Source organism: Lampris incognitus, chromosome 1 (assembly GCF_029633865.1).
Source record: "Lampris incognitus isolate fLamInc1 chromosome 1, fLamInc1.hap2, whole genome shotgun sequence".
NCBI classification, from domain to species: Eukaryota; Metazoa; Chordata; class Actinopteri; order Lampriformes; family Lampridae; genus Lampris; species Lampris incognitus.
This window is the reverse complement of record NC_079211.1, coordinates 6,207,501-6,230,000: the sequence shown is the minus strand read 5'-3', so window position 1 is coordinate 6,230,000 and position 22,500 is coordinate 6,207,501. Positions and strand designations below refer to the sequence as shown.

Here is a 22,500-nt window from a genome sequence, read left to right as displayed (position 1 = left end):
TAAGACCGAACCCCGATCCATTTGCATAAACACTCAACAATGGACCCGCTGCTCAGTGTAATGTGACTTTTGTTAATGATTTCGGGGCGCAACGCGCCTCAATAGCCTATGTCAGATTAGAACCGGCGAGGCTGGGAGAACACTCGTGTGGCTCTGGCTGACTATGCCTTGATCCTCGTGTCTCTTTGTTTTGTGTTGCTGCAGACACGACCGGGCGAGCGTGACCGTCTTGTTGCATCACACGCCCTCCTGTCGTTTCCTTCCCCTTTTTTTCTCCTCCTTTTTCTCCCCGGTTGAACTTCGCCAATTACCCCTCTCTTCGGAGCCGCCCCGGTCACTGCTCCACCCCCTCTGCCGATGCGGGGAGGGCTGCGGACCACCACATGCCTCCTCCCATACGTGTGGAGTCACCAGCCGCTTCTTTTCCCCCTGACAGTGAGGAGTTTCACCGGGGGGACGTAGCGCGTGGGAGGATCACGCTATTCCCCCCCCCCCCAGTTCCCCCTCCCCCCTGAACAGGCACCCCGACCGACCAGAGGAGGCGCTAGTGCAGCGACAGGGACACATACCCACATCCGGCTTCCCACCCGCAGACACGGCCAATTGTGTCTGTAGGGACGCCCGACCAAGCCGGAGGCAACACGGGGATTCGAACCGGCGATCCCCGTGTTGGTAGGCAGCGGAATAGACCGCCACGCCACCCGGACGCCCCCCCCCCCCAGTTTCCTTCCTTCTTAAAGAAAGTATTCAAGAATCTCATGCACACATGCAGACGTGTAATTTATCTGCTCCTTCGGACCAGGTCAGTTGAGCATCCATGGCTGGATTTAAAACACAAACTACAGCATTCCTCGGAGCTCCGGGATGTGCGCCTCCTCCCTGCTCCTACGGGGCAGGGAGGAGGCGCAGAGGACGGACAACACTGAGACAGAGAAGATACCTTTTTTGTGATTTGTGGAAAATATTTCCGTTTTGAAGTTCTGTGGGTGTCCAGCTGCAAACCGGAACCAGAAGGAGTTACTTGAGCGGGCTGGCTCATTAGACACCTCGGTGCCGCCATTAAGGACAGACAGATATCAGACACGACAGAGAGACAGACGGCTGCACACACCGCCGCCGCTGCTCACATGAAAAGACGATTTCACTCCAATTACCGGCGATACAGAATTCCTTAAGGCTCAATTAAAGCACGAGTGTGACCACGTGAAAGCGTCATTACTGGCAAGTTGGGAGGTAACGAGATAGGTTAAGCACTTTCTTGTATTTACAAAATAATGAATGCATAATTCATGAGTACACGGTTTTGCAAATCCCAACAAGTTTCAGTAGGAAACTGCTATTCATTTAGAGTCTCGGGGAGGGGGGAGGGGGACAGGGGGCGGCAGGCTGTGATCTTCAAACACACATCTGAAGATGAAATGCACATTTTTCGAGGTTCCTACTAATCATAACAAGGGGAGATGCATATTCATGTCCCACAAGAAGACACGAGTGAGGCTGCAGAATCGGAGCCGGAACAATCCTCGTCGGTGTCTCGGCGTCTCCGCCGCTCCGGTTCCTGAACGGGTGTGACATCCAGCCCACCGCCACACACAATCTCCCGCCGCCCCCCCATTTTTTTTTTTTTTTGTGGTTCTTATCCTGCCGAGTTTCCTTCGACGCTGAACCGGTGACGCACTGAGATCTCCTCCGCTTCCAGCAGCAGGACTTATCGCGGCTTAAACGCATCCGTGGCTTCCTTCCTGCTGGGAGCCTTCGGCCGGTGTGTCCAGGTTACAGAAGAATCGCAGGAAAAGGTGGGGGGGGGGGAAAGTACCGGCAAAAAAGGGAAAACCGCAGATGCAGCGGTGAAGTGGGCACTCCAGCAGAGCGCGGCTTTCAGAAACGCAACGGATCCGGGGAAAAGTTCAGGAGAGAAAAGCCCGGCAACTGAGGAGCGAGACGGGCAGTGGCCCGGCCACACTTCTTTGAGTGTACGGGTGGCCCAAGAGGGGTTGGGACTTATGCAGGGGTGGCTTGAAGCGGGGGGGGGGGGGGGGGGTTGGGGGTGGGGGTCCCCGGACCCATTTGTGCCTTTTCTGCATCAGTTTAGGACCATTTGTGTCTCCACTACCCACATCTACTTTAACTACCAACACTACACTTCCTGTGTCTAAAGATAAACACACCTACCAATCACAGCATCAAACTAAGCCCCGCCTCTGACCGGGCAGATAGCCAATCATAGGGGTGGCCAATCAGATTCCAGGGGTGGCACGCGCCACCCCAGGCCACTCCCTGGACTCGCCACTGAAGGATGGAGGTCTTCACATTGAAACCTGCTTGTGAAGTTACAGGAGGGGCGGATGAGGACGGCTGACGGACCTCGCACGCCGTCACCCGGCAGTCCACAAGTCCTCCGTTAAACTACAACGACCCAGCCGGTCATTTTCATGGTTTTGGATTTTCCAAGTTTAATAAGTTTGTGGGGGGGGGGGGGGGGGAAACACAGACCTGCCGCTCCCCGAGTGCTCCTAAAACTGCATATATTTGCATTAAATTGAGTTTGAGATCAACTGCACAGAGAAAAAGGGATGATAAGAGCCACCTAAAACGACCATGAGCGGTCAATATGACCGTCTCGTAATTCGCGCGTGATGGTGTGCGTCATGTCAGTGTTTATGACGTGTGTTGGTGGCGTCATTTCCTTCGTGGAGTTCGTTGCTCTGTCCTAGAAACACACTAGCGCCCTCCAGTGGAGAGAAACAGTCTAAACTTGATGTGTGATTATGTCCAACATGTCTGGTTACAGACGCACCATGACTACCACCGAGGCGCTGCAGCATTTACAGGCGTTGGACAGCCGCCATTTTAAATTGTTTGAAAAATAGTATTAAAGTTGTTAAAATGTTAATTTTGGTGTCAGCTAGTTTCATAACAGACATACTGACATATGTAATGCATTAATATCTCAACTGGGTATTTATCTTGACACAATATAGAGTTTAAAAACTGGCAGTCATTTTGACCGCCCGTGGTCGTTCTAGTAGTTTTTAAGTTCTGGTCGTTGTTTGGGACTGTTTCAATATTTATTTTCAGTTCTTTTTCTACACGTCACGTTTTATAGGCCTGGTTACGTTTGTTAGATTAGCAACATGTGTTTTCCATTTTGTTTTTCAGGTCATATTTTCACTTTTTCAGTTTTGCTATTCAAGTTCGACCACGTCGCTATGAAGTTTAAATTGTTTAAAATAGTATTCTGGTTGTTAAAATGTTAATTTTGGTGTCAGTTAGTTTCATAACAGACATACTAACACATGTAATGCATTAATATCTCAACTGGGTATTTATCGTGACACAATATAGTTTGAAAACCGCGGCGGTCATTTTGACCGCCCATGGTCGTTCTAGTAGTTTTTAAGTTCTGGTCGTTGTTTGGGACTGTTTCAATATTTATTTTCAGTTCTTTTTCTACATGTCACGTTTTATAGGCCTTGTTATGTTTGTTAGATCAGCAACATGTGTTTTCTGTTTTGTTTTTCAGGTCATATTTTCACTTTTTCAATTTCGCTATTCAAGTTCGACCACGTCGCTATGAAGTTTAAATTGTTTAAAATAGTATTCTGGTTGTTAAAATGTTAATTTTGGTGTCAGTTAGTTTCATAACAGACATACTAACATATGCAATGCATTAATATCTGAACTGGGTATTTATCCTGACACAATATAGAGTTTAAAAACCGGCCATCATTTTGACCGCCCATGGTGGTTGTAGGCAGGGGGGGAATGCTGGCTGTTTTAAACAGGAAGTCACATGACAGCAGTCATGTCAGAGCTGCATCACACGTCTCAGCGCGCGTAACACAACCCCCCACCCCCCCCCCCACGTGAAGCAGACAACAAGAACTGGGGTTTTATACGAGTCTTTCCCAACGCCACGCTCCGCTTAAAGTCTCGCCTGTGTTCTCGTCCAAATGAGAATATTCTCCTTTTTATGCCGATGTGGAACACTGTTTGATGCCGAGGAGCCGGATCAGCCGGTTTGATTACGGCGGCGTCTTAATTAAAGTCAAAGGCTTTTCCAGCGGCGTGTCTTCCTAAAGACACCTCGTCGCGCCTCGCCGAGCTCGGCTGTAATTTGCAGCCCCTCCGATGTCTCTTAAACTTCTCCCGCCCCTCCTTCCCGCCCCCCTCCCCACCACCACCAGCAGCAGCCCAACAGCACACAGCCAATTTAAGGGCTGCTATTTTTCAAAAAAGCAGCCCTTAAAACATCAATCACAGCCGGCTGAGAGGTCTGTTAGCGTCGCTATGAAGATTCCAGAAGCACCGCTGGATCCTGATTAATTTCATACACCTGGCGGCAGAAACTCGGCCGAGGCATCGACGTATGTGATGCTTATTTTGGATACACAAATGATGCGGTGAAAAAATAAAACAAAACCACCGAAGAGTCTCGTTCAAAGAACGACACATCCACTGTTGGGAGGCTTAAAAACGTGCCCGCGCCCTTCAATTAAAGGCAAATTACGCCGTTTTTCTACAGGCGCGTGTGTCCGGGATGCTCTTGGTTCACAAAACGATCAAATTTCTGCAAGACGTGTAATCTAAATTACACAGGTAACAATACCAACCACTTTTCATGCATTTTTGTCCCCGCTTTAATTGAGATGCTTGTTCATAGTGAACCATGAAGCTTTATGAATCCCCGCCGTAAATGAACCAGCTGTCATACTGCGTTACAGAGCTTTATGAAGCACCATTCATAACCTCTTATGAGAGAGAAGTGCTTCATAAACTCTACAACCACAAATCATGTCCTGTAAGAGCCCAGTGATTTATTCACGCAAAGACCAATGTAGTACATAAACGTGGTCCATAAGTCATCATTACATAGTTAGAAAACCTTATGACATGCTTTATAACCACGTATAAACCACCACAGGTTCTTATGGTCATAGTAATAACACACTATAAACATGTTTATACTTCATTATAAATACACCTACAATGCTTTCTTGGATATATTCACTTGCTTTGTCATGTCATCCCCCCCCCCCCGTTTTTCTCCCTAATTGTACTTGGCCAATTACCCCACTCTTCCGAGAGGTCCCGGTCTCTGCTCCACCCCCTCTGCCGATCCAGGGAGGGCTGCAGACTACCACCTGCCTCCTCCCATACATGTGGAGTCACCAGCCGCTTCTTTTCACCTGACAGTGAGGGGTTTCACCAGGGGACGTAGCACGTGGGAGGATCACGCTATTCCCCCCAGTTCCCCCTCCTCCCCTGAAAAGGCGCCCTGACCGACCACAAGAGGCGCTAGTGCAGCAACCAGGACACATACCCACACCCGGCTTCCCACCCGCAGACACGGCCAATTGTGTCCGTAGGGACGCCCGACCAAGCCGGAGGTAAGACAGGGATTCGAACTGGCGATCCCCGTGTTGGTAGGCAACGGAATAGACCGCTACCCTACCCGGACGCCCTGGTTTGTCATGTTAATAGCATTTTTAATTAGATATCTTGAATCCAGAGGAGGGACCAAGTCATTGTTCTCCAAGTCACAAACGAGTCCCAAGTGTCAACACTCAGGACCCAAGTCAAGACCTTTAAGTCTCGACTCCTAAACAAGTCGTTATGCGCTCTTCATCAAATCTGATGCATCTCAAAAGTTTAACAACAGAGTAATAGTTAACATGCTACACTTACACACATCACGAATCTCCATAAACTGTGTGTGAATGTGTATTCTGTAATGGTGGGAAGTAAGAGCTGACTTGCTGCACAGCTTTTAAAAGCATTTCATCTTTGGACTTGGAGAAGGTATCAAGTCCTTCAAGTCAGAAAGTCCAAGCCCAAGTCATGAGTCACTGGTGTTAAGGCCTAAATCCAATTGCAAGTCATTTTTTTGTCAAGTCTTAAGTTTTCACATTTGTGAGTCATCTGACTAAGGTCCTAGTCATGTGACTCGAGTCCACACCTCTGATTGGTTCCATTAGATGAGGTTTGACTGGCAGGTGTGTGTGTGTGTGTGGGTGTGTGTAGTTCAGTATGAGTTACCTGGTGGTGCGACCATCCTCTGCCACTTTTGGAACAGGCATGTCTTCAGACAGTCCCGCGGGCTGAGGTTGTACGTCTTGTGCCGGGACATGAGCTCCTGCATGGGCTCCAGGATGACACACAACTGGGGGGAAACATCAGGACAAGACACACGGTGAGCAGGGCACAACTTGCCGGTGCATCCGTGAGATGGACCGTATACTGTAGATGCAGCGTGGCTGTTTGAAGGTGTGGTTTAACGGCCCCCGTGCTGACGTGACGGAGTGATGGAGGAGCACGGCCGACCTGCAACTTTTATGGACCCTAGTTTATGAAAGGCTTTTAATAAACAGGTTTGTCGGTGATTAATAGCCGACAAGGACTTGACGGACAGATAAATACGAGGCGAAGCCATCGTTTGGTACTTTACACCGCAAAGTAATGTGTTTATCACACACACAGACACACACACACACACACACAGAGTTGTGTGGTCGTAAAGCTACGATCCAGAAGATGCACATGCAAGCAAAGGCTCTGTTCAAATGATAAATGATTAATCATTTAATCTGCAAAATATTAACAATAATGACAAACATTCGTCACTAAGTTCCCAGAGGCCAACATGGTGTCTCAGATCCGTTAACTAGTCTGACGAGCAGCCTAAAATATTAATTCTATAATGACATATGGGACATAGACAGGCATATCCAAGTATTTATGCAGCAAAAGTTACCAAAATGATAATCAGTTTTTTTGTCACTAACTGATTAATCATCTAATTGATTTAGCCCTAATCCATATCATGTTGATTTGAGTGGTATTTGAGGATCCAGCCTACACGGCTGTCACACGGTCATCTGTGGACATAACCTACTAACTGTCAAGTTACCTTTCCTTTTGTGTAACTAGGCATCGTTATTTTTTAAATTTCTATTCACGACACAGACAACAGACATACAGCACGGCTCTGCAAACATGCCTGAGTTCACAAGAGAGTCCTGAAGGCTTACTCGCGAACCAAAGTCCTCTCAGGCCGAATCTCAGAGTCGCCTCGGTCTCTGCCGGTGTTCTGACGATTTACGCTGCCTTGTGGAAATATGCTACCATAGTGCGAATCGATAGCAGGCTAATGCTAACCTCTGCTAACCATGTGCAGCACCGCTAAGTAGCACATCTCCATAGGTAGCACATATCGACAGAACACCACCAGTCATAGAAGGACACTTGTTAATGTTCGCAGATATGGAGTCAGTACGGGTAATATGTCCCAACATCGTGGATAGCGCCTCCTACAGGTGGTGGTGTGTCTACATCGCTGTGGGTGATCTGAGGAAAAAAGCAGTATGCGATGTGAATGGTTGGTCTGAGCCCTTTCTTGTTTGCAAGGGTGATGGATAAGATCAGGCAGGAGTCTCCGTGACTATGATGTTTGCGGATGACATTGTGATCTGTAGCGAGAGTAGGGTGCAGGTGGAGCAGAGCCTGGAGAGGTGGAGGTATGCACTGGAGAGAAGAGGAATGAAAGTTAGTAGGAGCAAGACGGAATACATATGTGTGAATGAGAAGGAGGACAGTGGAATGGTGAGGACGCAAGGAGTAGAGGCGACGAAGATGTATGAGTTTAAATACTTGGGGTCAACTGTCCAAAGTAACGGGGAGTGAAGAAGAAAGTGCAGTCAGGGTGGAGTGGGTGGAGAAGAGTGTCAGGGAAAAGGATGCTGAATACGGCGCTGCCAGGGGAGAGGAAACGAGGAAGGCCAAAGAGGAGGGTTATGGATGTGGTGAGGGAGGACATGCAGGTGGCTGGTGTGACAGAGGAAGATGCAGAGGACAGGAAGAGATGGAAACAGATGATCCACTGTGGCGCCCCCTAATGGGAGCAGCTGAAAGTAGTAGCAGTGAATATGAATGGTTGGTGTCTGGTAGGACTTTGCCAGGAAAAATGACAGGGTGCACAGTGTTTTCTACCTTCATCATAGCAGCCAAATGAGGAAGAAGAAGGCAGGTAGTGTTGAGTGTGAAGAAGAAGTGAAGGTGTTGTGTCGAACCAGCAGATAGGACAGAACAAGCTGGCAGAAGACCTTTACCAACACATAGTACTACATCAATAAGTAAAACTCGGGTTAAACCCGGTTTTCTGGTTTGTTTCTGACTCTCATTCATCCTGAACGGAGCTCGGACACCACCCACCTCACCAGCACCTGCCCAGGAGACACACTGGTCCAGTAAAACCAGGAGATCCAGGACTGTGACTTTACATATTTTAAGATCTGGATGAAGTACAATGTGGTGTGCCCGTCCACCTACACAGTCCTCCAGTGTCGAGCACCTCAAGGCTTTTCGCTGAATCCACAGCTCAGCGTTGTCACTGGGGCGACCTTACAGAATGCCACACAAAGCTGTTCAGGTTCGTCCGCCGGGTCGATTCTCCCATTTCTCCCTTCTAACTTATAAGTTCAGTCTTGTGTTTCAAGAAGTTGTTGATTTGAGTGCAAATTCCCACAATTCAACGGTCTATTTTCAATGGTTGCCAAGAACAACCACAAACTTCTATTGTTGTACAACAATGTATACTGAGCAGCTCCTCCGGGACATTTTGGGGTTTGGCTGCTTTGCTCAAAGGGCTTTGGGCAGCGGTCACTGAGGGAAGAGAGAAGATTTCTTTGTTGTTTTCCAAATTTGCAATTTAAACAGTCCGAGTTGTTGTTGTGTTATTAAGGATTAAACAAAAGTGGCATGACAGAGGTCCCACCCACGCTACACCCTGCTGCCCAAATTTGGACTTTCTGGCTCCATCAGCTGACGAGATCGCAGCAGGCGTAAAACCCAGCTTGAGGTTTCAAAAGGCCCCGTCAGAAACCAATGGGTGACGTCACAGGTGTGACGGCCATCTTTATTATACAGTCTGTGCTCTCAGCACCACCTCCGTGACCTCCAGGACAGTCTGAAAGACTCCTCTGAAATTAACTCAATTTTTATTTTTCTCCCTTTGTTCTCCCCAATTGTACCCGGCCAATTACCCCACTCTTCCGAGCCGTCCCGGTCTCTGCTCCACCCCCTCTGCCGATCCGGGGAGGGCTGCGGACTACCACATGCCTCCTCCCATACGTGTGGAGTCACCAGCCGCTTCTTTTCACCTGACAGTGAGGAGTTTCACCAGGGGGGCGTAGCACGTGGGAGGATCATGCTATTCCCCCCCAGTTCCCTGACTGACCAGAGGAGGCGCTAGAGGAGAAACCAGTACACATACCCACACCCGGCTTCCTACCCGCAGACACGGCCAATTGTGTCTGTAGGGACGCCCGACCAAGCCGGAGGTAACATGGGGATTCGAACCAACGATCGAGACCGCTACGCCACCCGGACGCCCCTTCTGCATCAGCGTTAGTTAGTGTGCTACACGGCTTCTTGTCTATGCTGTATTACCAGTGTTTTTATCCGCGTCACCTCACCGCAGCGTGAGTCCCAACATGCTTTGTGTATTCTGTCATGTTTTCTATACGGGATACGAGATATGAGATATCTGATCCGGGCAGAAGATTCAATCTGCAACGTTTTAAAGGCCCGGCTCACGTCAAGCCAGGCTGACGTAGACACACAGCGGTGTGTGTTGCCGTCCCGTGTGTGTGTGTGTGTGTGTGTGTGTGTGTGTGTGTGTGTGTGTGTGTGTGTGTGTGTGTGTGTGTGTGTGTGTGTGTGTGACGGCCCCCGGCTGGAGGTAAAGTGAACATCCGCGCCGCAGACTAATCCCCTGTTCGCCTCCTGACACGGCGGTATTACCCCTCTCTACGGCTCAGCTAACAAACCCCTGGCTCCCAGCCCGAAAACAAGGGCTATTTTGGGTCTGAATGGTAGGAAATCAGCGACGGCAAAACATGGAAACGCTTAAATATCCCTTCGGAAAAAAAAAAGGAAAAAAGAGAGAGAGAGAGAGAGAGCCGGAGAAAGGGCAGCTGTAACCCTTGGCCAGGAAGCTGTCAGTCTCATGGAGGGACTGATAAACGCAGGGAAAGGCGTTTATTACCGGTAAACTGGGAGGAAAGGGTGTATTTTACCATGGCACCCTGAGATAACAGTGGAAAAGAAATTATTATGCACGTGTGTGTGTGTGTGTGTGTGTGTGTGTGTGTGTGTGTGTGTGTGTGTGTGTGTGTGTGTGAGACATGCTAAAGGCTGTCCATCCATCTCACCACCTCCTATCGTCTATTACTGAGACTTATTAATCATCCATTTAAATCTTATTTTTCCCTAAAACGACTGACGACACGCTCTCAGCCAGCGGAGTTAATTTCATGTTTCCAATAGGAATCAATGAGAATATTCTAGAAACAAGCGTTAATACATTTAAGTCACTTCAATATTTCCAAGTTTTTGACGGTAAAGAGGAATGTCTGCCATGTGCGGCGCCTGCAGCTTCCTGGCCTGTGTCAGGAGAGAAGGCCTGCAGAGTAACGCTGCAGATTAAATCTGGGGCTGGATGGAGATGTTGTTGTCGGGCGCTGCTGAAGCAGGTAATCTGACAGGCAGCGGAGAGGCTCAGCCATGTTCGCCTGACAGCTTTCTTTTTCCCAGCAATCCTGGAAATCCCGTTAAGATTCAAACATTTAAAATGTGGCTAAGGGAGCGGGTGGAATGTTTCACACACGGAGGAAATGTAAAACACTATTGTACATCAACCGGAGAGGAAACCATTCTGATAATCTGGCACCCTCTTACCAACCTCATCACTCAACGTTGAAGGATAATTCCACGTTTTTTTTTTTGTTTTTTTTTTTACAACCTGGGTCTTGTTTTAGCATCACAAATCAGGAACATGCTGTATTTGTCGTTTCCCCCAACATTTACTCCATTTTATTACACTATTTTTTATTTTATTATATAATAATATATTACATATTCATTAATATATTAAATCTTTTTTCATATTTTACATTTTAAATATATTTATATATTTTATTATAAATTAATTATAGAGTATATATTTAATATATAATTTTTTCATATTTTTTCCATTTTATAATATATTAATTATATATCATATAATTATTAATATATTCATTTTTGTATTTTTATAATATATTAATTATTAATATTAATTTTATTATATATTAGTTATATATCATATAATTATTAATATATTTAATATTTTTTATATTTTTCCATTTTACAATTATGTATTTATTTTATTAGATATTAATTACATATTAAATCTACAACTACTACTTTCGGCTGTTTCCGTTAGGGGGCGCCACAGCGGCTCATCAGTTTCCATCTCTTCCTGTCCTCTGCATCTTCCTCTGTCACACCAGCCACCTGCATGTCCTCCCTCACCACATCCCTAAACCTCCTCTTTGGCCTTCCTCTTCTCCTCTTCCCTGGCAGCTCCATATTCAGCATCCTTCTCCCAATATACCCAGCATCTCTCCTCCACACATGTCCAAACCATCTCAATCTTGCCTCTCGCTTTGAAATAATTATATATTAATCATTTAATTATATATTAAATATGTATTATTATATTAAATATTTCTTCATATTTTCTTAAATTTTTTATAGTTTTTCCATCACACATATCAGTTATGATGTCATTTTACTCCCCAGCTTCATTCAGTAGATGTTGGACATGGACCACCGCTGGACTCGGCTTTACAGCGGTGTCTTATGGGACACCTGGACAGGAGTGTTTAAACAACAACCCCCCCCCCCCAGTGTGTCAGTCACACTGTCCACGACTGTCCATCATCTGTGACTTCTCTGTTGTGCTGGCGGACTAATTTATGGATGTTACTACCCCCTACAGGAAGTATAGGCTGCTACTTCCTGCAGGCTGAACCAGGAAGTAGATCAGCACCGCTGATCATACTGGACACCTCACGTCATAACTTTTAACCTTCACTTCCACATACCTGGTTTAGATAACTGGGTTAAACTGGACTTGTTGAAACATGTTGGACACTCCTGTCCAGGTGTCCCATAAGACACCGCTGTAAAGCTGAGTCCAGCGGTGGTCCACGTCCAACATCATAACTGATATGGATGATGGGGAGAGCTATGAAAATCCAGAATTATAGTTAAAGCATAACGCCACTAGGCTGCTGTTGTGTATGTCATGTGTTAATAACTGGTGTGCCAACGCTGTGTTGGTTCAGCCGCTGGTTTGTTTTTGTGTTTATTTTCTTTTATTCACAAAAATAATAGAAAAGATAAATGTTAAGATTGTTTTGGTTTTTTTTTTTGCAGCATGATGTGTTGTGGTCTGTCAATTCCTACCTCACCTCCAAGAAACCCACAACCCGCGCATGTGTGTGTGTGTGTGTGTGTGTGTGTGTGTGTGTGTTGAAGTATTGGAGGTTTGGACTTGGAAGGTCAGCCATGTCGTTCTGGTTACAGGCAGTTCTGCTGTTGTTGTTTCTACAGCGACTGTTTCACCTCCTCCGTAAAAAAAAAAGAAAAAAGAAAAAGCGCTCCTCTTTCCTCCTCGCGAGCTCTGGCTGAACACAATAAAGCACGGCGAGCTGCTCGGCGGGGCTGAGTGATGTTCTTCCTGCGCCGGCACCACTACACTCACATCCAGCGTGAATAAAAAAAAAGAATCATTGTTACAGCAAAACAAAAATAATAACAGCACCGCTCTCACTTTCTCTCTCTCTCTCCTCTCTTTCCCTCTCTCTCTCTCTCTCTCTCTCTCTCTCTCCTCTCTTTGTCTCTCTCTCTCTCCTCTCTGCTTATAATAGACGGCGGAGGTGCCGTTCCCTGATTTGCACGGCATTTCACAATTAGGAATCTCAACAGGGAGCGTTCATTAATGTTATGCTAATTTTCTCTATCCAATTATTTCACTGCTCTCTCTCTGTCGCTCTCTCTCTTTCTCTCCCCCCCTCTCCCCCCTCTTGCTCTCCCCCCACTCTCTCTCTTGCTCGCTTCGACTTGGAAGTCGTAGCTGTCAGTCAGCTGTGGGGTGAAGAGCACAAACAAACCTGTGAAAAAAGGAGGGATGTAAAGGCTGGGCTCATATGTCAAATAAGGAGGGATGTAAAGGCTGGACTCACATGAAATAAGGAGGGATGTAAAGGCTGGGCTCACATGTGAAATAAGGAGGGATGTAAAGGCTGGGCTCATATGTGAAATAAGGAGGGATGTAAAGGCTGGGCTCACATGTCAAATAAGGAGGGATGTAAAGGCTGGACTCATATGTGAAATAAGGAGGGATGTAAAGGCTGGACTCACATGAAATAAGGAGGGATGTAAAGGCTGGGCTCATATGTGAAATAAGGAGGGATGTAAAGGCTGGGCTCATATGTGAAATAAGGAGGGATGTAAAGGCTGGACTCACATGAAATAAGGAGGGATGTAAAGGCTGGGCTCATATGTGAAATAAGGAGGGATGTAAAGGCTGGGCTCATATGTCAAATAAGGAGGGATGTAAAGGCTGGACTCACATGAAATAAGGAGGGATGTAAAGGCTGGGCTCACATGTGAAATAAGGAGGGATGTAAAGGCTGGGCTCATATGTGAAATAAGGAGGGATGTAAAGGCTGGGCTCACATGTCAAATAAGGAGGGATGTAAAGGCTGGACTCATATGTGAAATAAGGAGGGATGTAAAGGCTGGACTCACATGAAATAAGGAGGGATGTAAAGGCTGGGCTCATATGTGAAATAAGGAGGGATGTAAAGGCTGGGCTCATATGTGAAATAAGGAGGGATGTAAAGGCTGGACTCACATGAAATAAGGAGGGATGTAAAGGCTGGGCTCATATGTGAAATAAGGAGGGATGTAAAGGCTGGACTCACATGAAATAAGGAGGGATGTAAAGGCTGGGCTCATATGTGAAATAAGGAGGGATGTAAAGGCTGGACTCACATGAAATAAGGAGGGATGTAAAGGCTGGGCTCACATGTGAAATAAGGAGGGATGTAAAGGCTGGGCTCATATGTGAAATAAGGAGGGATGTAAAGGCTGGGCTCACATGTGAAATAAGGAGGGATGTAAAGGCTGGGCTCATATGTGAAATAAGGAGGGATGTAAAGGCTGGGCTCATATGTGAAATAAGGAGGGATGTAAAGGCTGGACTCATGTGAAATAAGGAGGGATGTAAAGGCTGGGCTCATATGTGAAATAAGGAGGGATGTAAAGGCTGGGCTCACATGAAATAAGGAGGGATGTAAAGGCTGGACTCATGTGAAATAAGGAGGGATGTAAAGGCTGGGCTCACATGAAATAAGGAGGGATGTAAAGGCTGGGCTCATATGTGAAATAAGGAGGGATGTAAAGGCTGGGCTCATATGTGAAATAAGGAGGGATGTAAAGGCTGGACTCATGTGAAATAAGGAGGGATGTAAAGGCTGGGCTCATATGTGAAATAAGGAGGGATGTAAAGGCTGGGCTCACATGAAATAAGGAGGGATGTAAAGGCTGGGCTCACATGTGAAATAAGGAGGGATGTAAAGGCTGGGCTCATATGTGAAATAAGGAGGGATGTAAAGGCTGGGCTCACATGTCAAATAAGGAGGGATGTAAAGGCTGGACTCATATGTGAAATAAGGAGGGATGTAAAGGCTGGACTCACATGAAATAAGGAGGGATGTAAAGGCTGGGCTCACATGAAATAAGGAGGGATGTAAAGGCTGGGCTCATGTGAAATAAGGAGGGATGTAAAGGCTGGGCTCATATGTGAAATAAGGAGGGATGTAAAGGCTGGGCTCACATGAAATAAGGAGGGATGTAAAGGCTGGACTCATGTGAAATAAGGAGGGATGTAAAGGCTGGGCTCACATGAAATAAGGAGGGATGTAAAGGCTGTGCTCATGTGAAATAAGGAGGGATGTAAAGGCTGGACTCGTGAAATAAGGAGGGATGTAAAGGCTGGGCTCACATGAAATAAGGAGGGATGTAAAGGCTGGGCTCATGTGAAATAAGGAGGGATGTAAAGGCTGGGCTCATATGTGAAATAAGGAGGGATGTAAAGGCTGGGCTCACATGAAATAAGGAGGGATGTAAAGGCTGGGCTCATATGTGAAATAAGGAGGGATGTAAAGGCTGGGCTCATATGTGAAATAAGGAGGGATGTAAAGGCTGGGCTCATATGTGAAATAAGGAGGGATGTAAAGGCTGGGCTCATATGTGAAATAAGGAGGGATGTAAAGGCTGGGCTCACATGTGAAATAAGGAGGGATGTAAAGGCTGGCCTCACATGTGAAATAAGGAGGGATGTAAAGGCTGGGCTCACATGTGAAATAAGGAGGGATGTAAAGGCTGGGCTCATATGTGAAATAAGGAGGGATGTAAAGGCTGGGCTCATATGTGAAATAAGGAGGGATATAAAGGCTGGGCTCATGTGAAATAAGGAGGGATGTAAAGGCTGGGCTCATGTGAAATAAGGAGGGATGTAAAGGCTGGACTCATATGTGAAATAAGGAGGGATGTAAAGGCTGGGCTCACATGTGAAATAAGGAGGGATGTAAAGGCTGAACTCATGTGAAATAAGGAGGGATGTAAAGGCTGGACTCATGTGAAATAAGGAGGGATATAAAAGCTGGACTCATGTGAAATAAGGAGGGATGTAAAGGCTGGACTCATGTGAAATAAGGAGGGATGTAAAGGCTGGACTCATGTGAAATAAGGAGGGATGTAAAGGCTGGACTCATGTGAAATAAGGAGGGATGTAAAGGCTGGACTCGTGAAATAAGGAGGGATGTAAAGGCTGGGCTCACATGAAATAACGAGGGATGTAAAGGCTGTGCTCATGTGAAATAAGGAGGGATGTAAAGGCTGGACTCATGTGAAATAAGGAGGGATGTAAAGGCTGGGCTCATGTGAAATAAGGAGGGATGTAAAGGCTGGGCTCATATGTGAAATAAGGAGGGATGTAAAGGCTGGGCTCACATGAAATAAGGAGGGATGTAAAGGCTGGGCTCATATGTGAAATAAGGAGGGATGTAAAGGCTGGGCTCATATGTGAAATAAGGAGGGATGTAAAGGCTGGGCTCATATGTGAAATAAGGAGGGATGTAAAGGCTGGACTCACATGAAATAAGGAGGGATGTAAAGGCTGGGCTCATATGTGAAATAAGGAGGGATGTAAAGGCTGGGCTCACATGTCAAATAAGGAGGGATGTAAAGGCTGGCCTCACATGTGAAATAAGGAGGGATGTAAAGGCTGGGCTCACATGTGAAATAAGGAGGGATGTAAAGGCTGGACTCATGTGAAATAAGGAGGGATGTAAAGGCTGGGCTCATATGTGAAATAAGGAGGGATGTAAAGGCTGGGCTCATATGTGAAATAAGGAGGGATATAAAGGCTGGGCTCATGTGAAATAAGGAGGGATGTAAAGGCTGGGCTCATGTGAAATAAGGAGGGATGTAAAGGCTGGACTCATATGTGAAATAAGGAGGGATGTAAAGGCTGGGCTCATGTGAAATAAGGAGGGATGTAAAGGCTGGACTCATGTGAAATAAGGAGGGATGTAAAGGCTGGGCTCATGTGAAATAAGGAGGGATGTAAAGGCTGGGCTCACATGTCAAATAAGGAGGGATGTAAAGGCTGGACTCATGTGAAATAAGGAGGGATGTAAAGGCTGGACTCATGTGAAATAAGGAGGGATATAAAAGCTGGACTCATGTGAAATAAGGAGGGATGTAAAGGCTGGACTCATGTGAAATAAGGAGGGATGTAAAGGCTGGACTCATGTGAAATAAGGAGGGATGTAAAGGCTGGACTCATGTGAAATAAGGAGGGATGTAAAGGCTGGGCTCATGTGAAATAAGGAGGGATGTAAAGGCTGGACTCATGTGAAATAAGGAGGGATGTAAAGGCTGGACTCATGTGAAATAAGGAGGGATGTAAAGGCTGGACTCATGTGAAATAAGGAGGGATGTAAAGGCTGGGCTCACATGTGAAATAAGGAGGGATGTAAAGGCTGGACTCATGTGAAATAAGGAGGGATGTAAAGGCTGGACTCATGTGAAATAAGGAGGGATATAAAAGCTGGACTCATGTGAAATAAGGAGGGATGTAAAGGCTGGACTCATGTGAAATAAGGAGGGATGTAAAGGCTGGACTCATGTGAAATAAGGAGGGATGTAAAGGCTGGACTCATATGTGAAATAAGGAGGGATGTAAAGGCTGGACTCATGTGAAATAAGGAGGGATGTAAAGGCTGGACTCATATGTGAAATAAGGAGGGATGTAAAGGCTGGACTCATGTGAAATAAGGAGGGATGTAAAGGCTGGGCTCATGTGAAATAAGGAGGGATGTAAAGGCTGGACTCATATGTGAAATAAGGAGGGATGTAAAAGCTGGACTCATGTGAAATAAGGAGGGATGTAAAGGCTGGACTCATGTGAAATAAGGAGGGATGTAAAGGCTGGGCTCACATGTGAAATAAGGAGGGATGTAAAGGCTGGACTCATGTGAAATAAGGAGGGATGTAAAGGCTGGACTCATGTGAAATAAGGAGGGATGTAAAGGCTGGACTCATACGCCGTTTTGCAGCAGACCAGCCGTGTCTGCTGCAGAAGACCGCAGACGAAAGCGGCGACCTTCCTCCAGGAAGTACAAAAACACAACAAGCACGTTCTTCTTCAGTGGTGCCAAAGTGGGTTTCAAATCAAAATATGGGGTTTCGGGCATCCAGAGGGGTAAAAAAAATGCCCCCCCCCCACATACACATAAATGACCACGTACGCAAATAGGATAATTAGCATAAGCAGGAGGTAAACAGCAGAGTCAGGCCAGGCAGGACGGCTCCACCGTGTTGGCAGAGATGTGGTTTTCCACAGACCGGGGGCTGAATGTCATACAGGAAATGAGGAAATCTGAAAAGCGAAACTCAAATGAAATTGGTGTAGGTGTCTGGGTGGCGTGGCGGTCTATTCTGTTGCCTACCAACACAGGGATCGCCAGTTCAAATCCCCATGTTGCCTCCGGCTTGGTTGGGCGTCCCTACAGACACAATTGGCCGTGTCTGCGGGTGGGAAGCCGGGTGTGGGTATGTGTCCTGGTCGCTGCACCAGCACCTCCTCTAGTCAGTCGGGGCGCCTATTCGGGGGGGGGGGACTGGGGGGAATAGCGTGATCCTCCCACTGTCAGGTGAAAAGAAGTGACTGGTGACTCCACATGTATCAGAGGAGGCATGTGGTAGTCTGCAGCCCTCCCCGGATCGGCAGAGGGGGGTGGAGCAGAGACCAGGACAGGAAGAGTGGGGGTAACTGGCCAAATACGATAGGGGAGGAAAAAAAGGGGGGAAATCGTGAAAAAAAATAAAAATTAAACAGGTGTAATGTATTTATACTATATACTGCAATGTATTTATACTACACCATGTGTACCAGTACTGGACACAAAGTGTGTTTGCTAATTAATCTGCAGGCCTTCTTTTAAACCGCATCTGCTGGACGAGCCAATCTACCGCCATTTTCTTTTGTTTAACCTGTGTTGCATTATTCCGTTTTCATAAATGTGACAAACACCACCGCGGTGGACGTCCCATCACCACACCAGCACCATACATACCAGCATCATACATACCAGCACCATACACACCAGCACCATACATACCAGCATCATACACACCAGCACCATACACACCAGCACCATACACACCAGCACCATACATACCAGCATCATACATACCAGCACCATACACACCAGCACCATACATACCAGCATCATACACACCAGCATCACACACCAGCACCATACATACCAGCATCATACATACCAGCATCATACACACCAGCATCATACATACCAGCATCATACACACCAGCACCATACACACCAGCACCATACATACCAGCATCATACACACCAGCACCATACATACCAGCACCATACACACCAGCATCACACACCAGCACCATACATACCAGCATCACACACCAGCACCATACATACCAGCATCATACATACCAGCATCATACACACCAGCACCATACACACCAGCACCATACATACCAGCATCATACACACCAGCACCATACACACCAGCACCATACATACCAGCATCATACACACCAGCATCACACACCAGCACCATACACACCAGCACCATACACACCAGCACCATACATACCAGCATCATACATACCAGCATCATACATACCAGCATCATACATACCAGCACCATACACACCAGCACCATACACACCAGCACCATACATAGCAGCACCATACACACCAGCACCATACATACCAGCATCATACATACCAGCATCATACATACCAGCACCATACACACCAGCACCATACACACCAGCACCATACATACCAGCACCATGCACACCAGCACCATACATAGCAGCACCATGCATACCAGCACCATGCACACCAGCACCATACATAGCAGCACCATACATACCAGCACCATGCACACCAGCACCATACATAGCAGCACCATACATACCAGCACCATGCACACCAGCACCATACATAGCAGCACCATACATACCAGCACCATGCACACCAGCACCATACATAGCAGCACCATGCATACCAGCACCATACATACCACCACCATACATACCAGCACCATACATACCAGCACCATACACACCAGCACCATACACACCAGCATCATACATACCAGCACCATACATACCACCACCATACATACCAGCACCATACATACCAGCACCATGCACACCAGCACCATACATACCAGCACCATACATACCAGCACCATACATACCACCACCATACATACCAGCACCATACATACCAGCACCATACACACCAGCACCATACACACCAGCATCATACATACCAGCACCATACATAGCAGCACCATACATAGCAGCACCATACATACCAGCACCATGCACACCAGCACCATACATACCACCACCATACATACCAGCACCATACATACCAGCACCATACACACCAGCACCATACACACCAGCATCATACATACCAGCACCATACATACCACCACCATACATACCAGCACCATACATACCAGCACCATACACACCAGCACCATACACACCAGCATCATACATACCAGCACCATACACACCAGCACCATGCATACCAGCACCATGCACACCAGCACCATACATACCAGCATCATACACACCAGCACCATACATAGCAGCATCATACACACCAGCACCATACACACCAGCACCATACACACCAGCACCATACATACCAGCACCATACACACCAGCACCATACACACCAGCACCATGCATACCAGCATCATACACACCAGCACCATACATAGCAGCATCATACACACCAGCACCATACACACCAGCACCATACACACCAGCACCATACACACAGGCTGTGTGGAAATGGGAATATTCTGCAGAAATCTGTGCACATGAACATCAGAAAACGACCGGGCACGAGATAAAATGAATGCCAGGTTGTGTGTGTGTGTGTGTGTGTGTGTGTGTGTGTGATGACAGCAATAACCCGCCCCCCCCCCATCCCCACGTGCACGCAGCAGATGCCGTGCGTGTTCTTACCCTGAGGTAGTTGAGGGTGAAGTTGGTCAGGCCCATGCGTGTGATGTTTTTAGACAGCTGTTCGAGCACCTGAGGGTCTTGTGCCTGCAGGGGGGGGGGGGGAGACGGAGAACCACAGGAGAGGACGTAAGGTAAAGAGGAGATCTGTGCATTCATCTTAACAGAACTTAACAAATTAACCACGGGCAATTTGCAAGACAACTGCATTCATTTGCGTTGGTGGAATATACACAGGAGACACATTCCCACCCCCGAGTCATCACAACAGTTACTCAACGCCGTTATTCCCGCTTTTCCTTTTCATTAAATATTCCGGGTGGAGGCGAAATGCGGCGATAAATCATGGTTATTTTATCACCTCGCAGCGTCTGTGTTGTCGGGTCAAACGTGGAAAATTAATCGGATATATTTCCCGGTTTGGAAAATCTGGGAATGGGACGAGAGTGATCTGGAACATCACAGAGGAAAGGATCTCGCGGCGTCCGCGTAAGTGAGGAACGTGACGCCGATGTAGGGAAGGTTCATTTCCTGTGCGTTAGGATGTGTGTGTGTGTGTGTGTGTGTGTGGTATAGTTAGCGGTCATATTGTGTAACGATTGTGTGACGTGACCTCGCGGACAGCGTGACCACCGGGTTACGCACATTTACGCACACACACACACACACATGCCGAGCGGCGTATTTAAGGCCACATGGCCAAAAGGCCTGCAGATTTAGAGCAGGGAAGGGGAGCGGGACCTGCACGCCAACGTGGCAGCCACCACGAAACCCGAAGAACGACACAGAACATAAAGCCGAAACGCCGCTTATAGAAACCCCCCCCCCTGCCCCCTGCCCCGCCCCCCCCCCCCACAGGAAGAGAAGGGACGTGCTGCAGATCTCTCCTTATGATTATTCAGCCGGCTTGTTAGTGGCTCCAAGGATAAGCAACAAAAAAAAAGAAAAAAAGGGAAGAAGCTGCAGATATTGATGGAACAAAAACACGGGCCGGTCTGAGGAGATGCGGCGAGCACGCTCCCATTCAACCCCCTTATGAAAAATGCATCACTCCGCCTCCCCTCACGAGCCGGCGAGGAGGAAGCCGGGGTGAAGACGGAGAGCCGTTCTGCGGAGTCCACGGCCGCGGAGCCGGTTTAAGGGCGAATGTAATTGGCAGCACTGGAACAGAAACGCGGACTGGGTTTGACTGTCGGGTACAATTAAAGGCGGAGGAGTCGGTCTCGGTTAGCGCCGCTTGTGTGGATATTTCAACATACCCCCCCCCCACCACCACCACCACCACCACACCACCCCCATTCTTTTTAGGAAACCGTTTTCCAGGACTTTTTTCTCGGATATGCCCGCGTGAAGGTCAAATCACGCAGTGTTAACCATCAGTCGTTAAGCGGGCCGTGTCACCGGACACACGGCCCGAACCTCAAACACCGGCGCCACGTGTAAAATATGTATTAAAACGTGCCATGTCGGTGATTTAAAATACACTTTCATACCCTAACTGGACTGTTTTGCATAACCTCATTAGTACTTCCCGGGCCTGAGCTGAAAAGAGGTGCGGAATAATAACAGGCGGCCTCTCTCAGAACCAAGCTGACGGCTACAGAAACCCGTTCTCATGTTTGGGTTTCATTCCTTTTTCAATTTGCAGATTTTCACCGTGAGCCGATTATCATTCGCTATCCACGGTGTGCTGAATGGAGTGTTGTCCCGGTGTCGGCACAGCGGGGGGGAAGGAGGGGGGGGCAGCCTAACCTGTCAGTACTGGGTACCTGTGAAAAGGTGATTGGTTCATGAGAGCCCCGCCCTCTCCCTCTACAGCCAATCACAGGCTTGCGTCATGGAAGAGGAGAATAGTCATTTGTTCTGTCATCCTACGACTGGTTTATTTTTATCTCTCCCCTATTGTACTTGGCCAATTACCCCACTCTTCCGAGCCGTCCCGGTCTCTACTCCACCCCCTCTGCTGCTCCACCCCCTCTGCACACTACCACATGCCTCCT

The 22,500-nt window shown here is 47.3% G+C and overlaps 1 protein-coding gene across 1 annotated transcript in view; it reads right to left on the bottom strand.

The window, feature by feature from the left end:
* ldb2a (LIM domain binding 2a) overlaps positions 1-22,500 on the bottom strand; it is a 148,823-nt gene that overhangs the window by 13,749 nt on the left and 112,574 nt on the right. Inside the window, 3 exon segments of the mRNA XM_056275057.1 lie at positions 942-994; positions 6,040-6,163; positions 20,504-20,587. Coding sequence (XP_056131032.1) covers positions 942-994; positions 6,040-6,163; positions 20,504-20,587 — 261 coding nt within the window.